This window comes from Merops nubicus, unplaced genomic scaffold, assembly GCF_000691845.1.
Source record: "Merops nubicus isolate BGI_N331 unplaced genomic scaffold, ASM69184v1 scaffold8781, whole genome shotgun sequence".
NCBI lineage: Eukaryota > Metazoa > Chordata > Aves > Coraciiformes > Meropidae > Merops > Merops nubicus.
Window position 1 is genome coordinate 745 of NW_008587544.1, and position 9,129 is coordinate 9,873.

At 41.5% G+C, this 9,129-nt stretch overlaps 1 protein-coding gene across 1 annotated transcript in view; it reads right to left on the bottom strand.

Annotated features, from left to right (window-relative positions):
* The window catches only part of LOC103781240 (AP-3 complex subunit mu-1-like), a gene marked incomplete at its 3' end in the record, with an annotated part of 6,064 nt that extends 627 nt beyond the window's left edge, over positions 1 to 5,437 (bottom strand). The window contains exons 1-4 of the mRNA XM_008948947.1: positions 5,165 to 5,437; positions 4,263 to 4,434; positions 1,867 to 2,004; positions 1 to 63 (exon numbers count right to left, since the gene is read on the bottom strand). The exon at positions 1 to 63 is cut by the window's left edge and continues 62 nt beyond it. Coding sequence (XP_008947195.1) covers positions 1 to 63; positions 1,867 to 2,004; positions 4,263 to 4,434; positions 5,165 to 5,437 — 646 coding nt within the window. The remainder of the gene's footprint in view (positions 64 to 1,866; positions 2,005 to 4,262; positions 4,435 to 5,164) is intronic.
* Positions 5,438 to 9,129: the final 3,692 nt, after the last annotated feature.

Genomic DNA, 9,129 nt, shown 5'->3' on the forward strand with positions numbered 1-9,129 from the left:
GCATTCCTGAGAGCTTGATACATGAATCAATAACACCTTGGATTTCTGCAAAGACTGTGGAACCTGCAGGGGGAAGAAAAACCAGACACTCGACAAGGTTATCAGAGGCCTGACAACACAGTCCTAACAAACACTGTGAAGTGCAGCTAGAGGCCACAGATGACATTTGCACAACACTCAAGAACCTGCCAAGCAGATTGGAAAGGTCGTTGCAGCTACCTGTGGCCTGGGCAGCTTGCTAAAATGCACGAGCCAGAGCAAACAGCTTGTCCCGTATCAGCTAATTCTACTTGTGCCAGCTGTTTCACAGGACTTGTACTGGATATGTTTGAACTGGTTGCCAGCAAATAATTTCAGAATATGCAAGGTCAGAATCTTCCTTTCTTTCATTGCTGCCCTGTCTCCAGAAAGCTAGCAAGTTGTGTAGTGGTGCAAGGAAGCTGACGTACATCAAATCGGTCAACATCACAACACAGTAGGTTTGTGTTATAAAGCTCCAGATAACCTTGGTTTTTCACAAGCATGGCTTGTTTAGCAGTGGGATTACATAGTCATCTCGACGTCAAATAAATCTATAGCAAAAAAAAAAAAAACAAACCACAAAAAATGTAGCAAGAATACCAAGCATCTTACTCCAGTAAAGGTTTACTTCCTTAAATGCCCCATAAGGCCAGAAAGGCATAAACAGGACTCTGGACTAATTAGTTCTACAAGCAAAGGTTACTTTAGAAGATACATAGAAACTATTGCTGATCTAGTTAATGGGAAGGAGAAACTGTGGGTTAATACTTTGCCTGAAAAGAAAGGATCCTGTTTCAGATGGAAGCATTTAACCATATTGCTAAGAAACAACCTTATTTACTTCTTAGTCCTTATTAAGGTTAAGAAGAAAGATTCTTGCACTGCTAGTCCCCAGGGGATCAGTGCAAGAAAGGGTAGCTATGACCACTGCAGTGGATCATCAGTATGAAATTTAAATACTCGGTAGGTGCTGACTGTCCTTGGAATACCTCCAGAAATACAAACATGGTCTTGATTACAACTCCCCCGAGTAAGTATTCATCCTACTTGTGGCAATCCTGTTGAGCTAGGATAGTAACACAGCCATCAGGGTGTTCTGACTGTGTCTGCCACCTTCTTTTAGTTTCAAGACAGCAAGAGTTAGAGCTGCACAACAGATATTTATGACTACTCAGTTCAATGGTGACCAAATTGATTGTTGAATCGATAGCCCCCATAATTAACAAAATTGCAGAGTCCTGCCTACAGCACAGCAGTTTTCTTTTTGGATCAGTGTCTTCTGCTGCTTGTCACTGGCAACATTTATACAGAAGTTACCATGTTCCTCCTCTGAGTTAAATCTGAGATTAAAGATTTCTGTATTTGAAGATATGTTTCATTTACAGAAAAAAAAAAAGGGAATGTTATTGTGCTTCATAATATCTGGATTCAGCAATTATGCACAAAGTTTTGTCTTGCTATTAGAAGAAAGCTCACGAAAGCTTTTTTCTTGCTGATTTGAGGGCCTACAAGGACTACAGCAAATTGCTGGCAGGAACAATGGAAGATAATTTTCTCATCACATCTAAAACTTGCAATATCTTTTTCCATTTCCATCTCTTTAGAGATAATCAATATACAAACAGAAAATCTAAGTACAGAATATTTCTTGTGGATGTTCTTGAAGCAGCCTAGAGCATATTGCTATTTTAAGATGACCAAAGAAATACATTTGGGCACATTTTAAATTGTACATTTCTATTTAAGATAGATTGTACATGAAACAAAATACAGCTGGACTGTATTTTCTCCAAATATGATGCAAACACATTCAACAAATCTAAATGAGTTTACCAGGTGTCTTACCTGATTTGTCTATAATCGCATCAATTTCTTCAATGACATCAAAATAGGCTTCATTGTTGGTGTATTTTACCCCTGCTCTGCGCCAAGGAATGTTGGACAACTGTCCAGTGGGAAGCGTGTCACCTACATTACTACTGCCTTAAAAATGAAAAGGAACTCAATCAGTAATTGCAAGATAAATGTTTCAACTGCCAAAACTGAGAATCATAGCAAGATTTGCCCCCAAGAACTGCAGACTAGAACCTGGACAATGAACATTTCATTCTTTAGGTGACATGAATCATTTAAAGGTGATATGAATATGTCAAATTATATGGTTTTCAAATTATATTTTGCACAGCAAAATACAAGGTTTAAGTCAGCAAGAGCTCTGAGTGGCAGCAGATGGGGAGCTAGATCCTGCAAAGGATTTCATCACTACAGCTCCAAGACACTGCAGCTCCCTGTGAGGACCTGAAGCATGTCTCCCCCTTCTCCTGTGAGTTTTAGCTGGCTGCCTTCAGGGCTGATTTACTGATAGGACTTGTTATGAAGGAAGACCTAGAAGAAGCCTTAGAGGAGGGGTCCCGCCCCCTTTGCTTGGAGCTGTTGGGCTAATGCACTCACCCTTAGCACCCATCTGAGCAACCTTGCAGCAACATGACAGCCACATCTACACCTGACCATGTCAAATCTGTCCAGATCCTGACCCACAGACTTGGCTTTCTGGCTTGACCTGTCTCATCATGATGGACTTCGGCAATCACTGAGCTGTAGCTGACCCAGTTATCATCTGATCCTGATCCTGACCTGTTGGCTCAATTTCTGGGATCCTCAAGAGTGATGCCACTGCCCCTGCCTGCCTTGCTGTCACCCTCAGCTCCTGGTTATTAATACCACCAGTGTGAGAAGAGGGCTTCCTGAGCTACCTCATTACACAGTAAACTAATAAAAAAAATACCCAACTTATCACATCTGGGACTTAGGTGACTGATCTTGGAATCCCAGTACAGTGGAAATAAATCCCTCTTCTAAAAGTAGGTCTTGGGACTGGGCTGCAGCTCACACTTGCATGTGCCCTTCAGCATAATGAATGCAGTATCCTGCAGCAGCAGACAGCTTCACTGAGAGGCTTGTGGTCAGTGCTTATAATTTCTACACAACCTGCTGCATAGGCCTTCTAGCAGGCATAAACAGAAGTTTTCATTGTTTTAAGCTAGTAATGTAACTCACACAGAACACCCCAAGTCCACCCCAGTGCTGCAACACATGGGGGAGGAGCTGCAAGCATGTCCTCCCTCCCCCTGACCCCTGGAGGAGAGCAGCTGCAGGGTGCGGGGCGCAGGCGGGGCGGCCGGGCAGGCAGCAGGAGAGCTCTCAGGCTGGCGCCTCCCCCGCTCACTGCTGAGCTGCTGACAGTGACAAGACGCAGGCTGCCCTGGGCAGCCGCTTTAGGCTTCTAGGGAATTCTAATAAGGCTTTAGATAAAACAAGAGGATTTGATGCTGCAACCCTTAGCTTCAGGAGTCTTAATTCCCCTTCCAGTGGTGCATCTCATCCATTAAGATCATACATACATTTCATAACTACCACCATCCAAAACCACATTAAAAAAACCCCAAAAACCAACCAGAAGACAGAAATTAAAACTGATGAGTTTCATACTCAAGGATTAAACCACATGCGTGACCTCAAAGACCAGCTCCTCTGAGCCCTTCCTCTGCATGGCCCTGCAGCCCACCCACTAGCCTTCTCTAACACAATGTATGGGCGAACATCTCGCATACCTCGGGGTCCACGTGGCACCTCATGGTGTACCTCCCTTGCACCTGCCTGCCAGACAAGCAGATTCCACCAGCTCAGCTGACAGACATTTGGCTCTGTCAGTGCAAGGCATACCCGTTTACAACAGCCTGAAACCAGCTCTGAACTTGGTGGGTGCTGATGGTGATGAGGGCAGAGTTGGGGCTGAGGACAGGCTATTTGCTTCCCTTCATCCTATCTTTTCCCAGACAGCAAAGATTTATTAGCTATCTGTTATATACTTTTCTATAATGATTTCTTATAAAATGCATAACCTTGTCTAAAGCCTCTGTTATTCAAGGCTTAGGGCTAGCTCTGTACCAGTCCCAAAGCACCTGTCTCCAGTATGTGCTGTCTGTGCTGGGAACTGCTGCTCCTGAGGGACTTTGGCAGCTGTGGCAGGACTAAGCCGTGCCACTGGGGACATCAAAGGAGACTGGGCATAAACTGCAAATAACAAGGAAGTTGCTTTTATTCGACTCTTAATTATGTGAAGTGGCAGGACAGTAGCCTGAACTTACAGCTTGACACCACCATATTTTTTTTTTAGCTATGAAGCACAACAGGGCTTTTTTTAGCAGCCAGTCACTGCTGAAAATTATTTCTTTTCATACCTGTTATGGAGTTGACAACGGAGCGCAAAATTGTGGGAGGCTTAATCAGCTCCTTCAGTATGTTAGATTCTGTTGCCAGTGGAAAGCCATTGTCTAACATTTCTTCTAGAAGTTCATACACAATAACTACATTGTCCTTAATTGCAGTCTCAGAACATTCGCCAAAGTAATCCTAAACAAATCAGAGATTATAAAGGAAAGGATTTTTATTCCCGTTTATAATGCTTTGCAAAAGTTTGTTTGCTTTTTGCTTACAGAAACAATATATCAAGGAATTTTAGTGCCTAAACTGGCTAGCTACTTCTGTAGTTTGACAGCATCACAGACATCAGGCCAGTAACCTGTTAGGGTTACATTTATAATCTAATTGGAAATAACAACAGCATGAACAGTGACATTAATGTAACCTGCTTTACTAGTATATACAATCCAAAGGTATCTATCTCCCACTTGTGATCATTAACACATCTTCAGTTAGAAGACTCTTGTAAAATAAGAAGACTATCTATCTTTTGGCAATGCCCAATCTTCACAGAGGTTCCTTTATTTACAGTATCTGTGAAATGTTGAGAACTGACTCAAGCTTTGCAGCTTTTTCCCCCTCTACAGAGTGTTTTGTGCCTGCATGCTCCTTCTTTTCATCTCTGTAACATGAACAGTACCAAAGCTTACAGGAAGAAGATAGCATTTTAGTGCATGTGCACTGGTATATGTCAATCAAATGAACACAAAAACTATACCTTCTCTTCCTTTGTACTCTCTAAACCAATGCTTGATTTAAAAATTGTAAAGGGGAAAGTCACTGACAAGAGGGTTTATTGCCTTTCTTTAAAAAAAAAGTTTCTACAAAAATTCCCTTGGAATTATTTAAACTTTAAAATTATTTGTAAATGGTGACAGACCTGGAAGGTATCTGCTACTCGGTGCAGAAATTCAATTACAAAGAGTGGTGGCACTTCTGTCTGTATGACAGACACAAAGAAGATTTTATCCCGATAGATGCTGATGAGGTAGTGATGGGGTGTTGAGATGACAGGAGGCACATTCTCAACATCGATTGCTTTCTCCTGAGCTTCAAAGAAATAATCACACACAGACTGGCTCACAACGCTCTTCCAGTGCTTCTCCAAGAATATATCACCAGAACAGTTTATAAGAAACAGGCTGTGGATCATCTTCTGTTGGAAACATATTCAAAGAAGTTAAAATAAATGAAAGGATATGAGGATTGACATTATTTCACCTCCCAGATTCCCTTTCTTGCAAAAGTTATTCTTTAGTAAAATGCACTGTGAATTTAAGAAAAAAAATCTGCTTTGCTGCTTTTCTTTAAATTGCATTTTCTTTATTTCACAGAATGTTCCATCACAAAATATTTCACAGGGGATTAAGTCGCTGCACCCTTGCTTTCCACTTTCATCCCTATTTGGTATTCGTAATTTATTCCTTAAAGAAAAGCTGACTCTTAGGAGTTGGCACTCATTGAAGCATGTTTGGCAACACGTAAGCGTAACTTACTTACACATAAAGTTTCCTATGGTTGGGGAATCTGTGTAACATTTACACACATAACTAAGAATGGATCTGTCTTAAAGATACAGCTCTTTAGATTGTCAGCTTTCAGCTACTGAACTAGAAAGGTTTGTTTTGTTTTGTTTTGTTTTTCTGGCTGATTAGTCTTTTACTTATGATTTATGCCAAGTTGCACTTGGATAAAGGGTTGGAAATAATTAAAAAGTACACAAAAGTAGGAGTTTAAATCTGATTTCATGACTAAAATTCCCTCAAATGTGCTTGATATATGAAATATGTTTACATTAAATGTTTTAAGAAGTAACTTGCTCATGAAAAAGGGGAGTATGAGCAGCAGATAAGGAATATAACTGTTTTTTCTATCTTTAAAGATTTATAAATAACATGCCTCAGCCACTGATCCTTCATTTTATTCATGGGACAAGAACCTTATCTGCCTGTTTTAGAACTAATTCCCAGCCTATTTTTCAGCTTTCAATGAGACAGTAAGTGAACCAAGTTGTTGGTTCTAATTAAATGAATAAACTATTTTCTCCCCATATATGTAGGATGCAAATGCTATCAGACTTCAGTTTACCTCTTTAGCTTTTACATGAGGTAGATAAGATGCTTTGGCTGACCTGCAGTATCATTGTCCTCTGATAGAAATAAGGTCCAAGTTTAAACTCAGGCTTAGAAAACAGACCAAATAAATTGCAACCCAAGCACTGGCTCCTCAAGGTGAACTTAACCTGGTACTTACACCCTGCATAAATTTGGTCTGTAGCTGAAGAAGCTGCTCCTGCCATTAGTCATTAATCTCTTTTGCCTTCCAGGTATTGATTTGAGCACGTCTGGGGTTCTGCAATTACTTGTATTAAGAAACTAGTTCAGCCATAAATTGACACAGAAAAAGAAGTGTCTGCTCAAATCAGCTTCCTGATGCAAGTTATTACATTGTCAGCAGCTAGTGCAGAGGAGGTGGTGAAATGGGTAGATGACAGCAATGGAGATAGCCTGAATTTAAGTTTCTTTTGCCTTTTGAGGAATACAAACGTGACTGGAAAGAGACCAAACAGTCACAGGGTGTCCACACATTGAAAGAGGAAGATCACCAACTCTCCATGTCCAAGAGAAGTGAAACACACCTACCAAAAACCTATGATAGTTTTAATTAATCTTAGGATGTTTGGCTAGGATCATGCTGTAAAATGTAGATAAAATTTGCTCCTTTGCTAATGTTAACTCTGCCACATAAATGTGAAGATGGCACAGAAGCATTTAAAGGTAAATGGCCCAGGCAGACCCATGGAGATTTTAAGGACTCTATGATTAAGCCTCATTCAAAAAAAAAAAACAAACTAGGAAAAGCACTGAGCTCTTGTTGCCATGTCTGAAACTAAACTGCAGAGAGTACTAGGCTGACCTCTCAACCCACTTGTAACACTGAAAAATGGTCCAGCCCTGCAGATCTTAACAAAACAAAAGTATGTTTTCCAAAGCTCACTAGAGAAGGTGAAAAAGGACTACTAAACAAGGTAGTTGGCATGCTATTTTCCTCCACCTAAGTCAGCAGATATGGGAAGGGAGCCAAAATCCAACTTTTCTAACCTCCAGCTGGTCCTTTACATGCATGACAGCAATGTGCTCATTTTCACTGAGGCCTTGCCAGGTCTTAGATACCTCCTGCTAAGAGCACACGCTTTGGTGGTAGACACAAAAAGGCCAATAGTCAAAATGTGGACAGAAAATTCCAACTAACACATATAACAGGGAGTTCTTTTGGAAACCATGATTGCCAGTTTGCTTAAGAGTGGGAAAGGAAACAAAGCTACCAAGTGTTATTGCATGTTTCTACTGTATCTATCCTAGACCAAAAGCATCTCCAACATAGTTTTTTAAAAGAACAGCACTCTTATAAAGGAGCCTTGACACAACTGCTTTAATCCAGTTCAACTAAACATGTTCTGAATTTAGCCAGTGCTGAACATTAAAACCCTCCAAAATCTCCTGGATAGTCACATAGTGGTGGCAAGCATAATCAACCACTGAATGTCAGTATTGTTCCACACCAAGGCAGCCCAAACATATGAAGGTGATCAGCTATAAAGCTTAGAATAGTTCTCTGTACATTTTAAAATGGATACAATAGCATGTCTGTTAACAAATATAAGACCCAATTCCAAGTAAATGCACACAAAGCTGCATAGGAGAACTTCAGTACAAGCAGCACTGGGTAAGGCTCCATTTCCACAAGACTCCATCTCCAGCCCACTGTGGACAGGCTGTGCTGGGCTGCGGGCAGCCTCGGACAATGCTCTAACAAACTCTGTCAGGTATGCGTGGCAGAGTGTTTTTAAGCCCTAGCAGTTCTGCTGATAACATTCATACAGATTCTATTGGTCAGAAATGACTGCATTTGTCATGACACTTTTAACAAGCAGAGCCATGCAGCAGGCCGACACAATTGCTACCTGCAGGCAGCCATCCTGTCCTGCTGTGCCCACAGCGAGCTCCTGGTGAACCAGCTGGCTGTGTTAGCGGCAGGGCCTCTTCTGCCCTAAGGTCTACGTAGGGTATTAGACTGCACCTAGATATGCAGCTGTGGGATGATATGGGTAGCCAGAAAGGGTGGTAGCACTGGACCTCTACCACCACTTACTCATCTGTCCCAAACTGCCCAGGTACTGGCTGTGTTGATACAAGTGTGTGTGTGGCCTCATGGTGAACTGGAGTACCAAACTGATGTAGAGGACCACACTTGGAAGATTACAGCTTTACGGTATCTGCAGAAACTTAGCAGTAAAATCCCACCTAGCTGCCTACCCTGCCTTCTAGGTAGAAAGACAGGGATTACAGAATTTCCCTTGGTATGTAATCATTCGTCTTCTAGCTTAAGAGTTCCCTTCAAAACCTCCTGCATACTCCTTTCCTCATTCACAAACTTCAGCAGTACACTAATCGGCTGCTAAACGGAATTGCTCTGGAACACTGAAGCTCTCTCCTTGCAGATTAAGGACCAAGCAGGCAGAGCCACGAGCACAAGCCCTGCCCCATCAGCCAATGGGCAGTTCAGCTGGTACACTTCCCCGTGCTGACCACAACAAACAAGCTCTTATAGCAGTGAGGGCATCAGTCTGTTATATGCAAGACTAAGTAGTCTGATTTATCCCACACACTGTCGAGCAGTTGGCACCAGCCAATTAAAGATGGATTTCATGTTGGATATAACTAGTACTACTACAAAAATATCTTATGTAAGCTATTATTTAAGAAAAATTACTTACAGTGCTCCCAATACTGAAGAGTTCACTGCTGCTCTATTTCTGAGTGACAGATTTTATTCCAGACATGT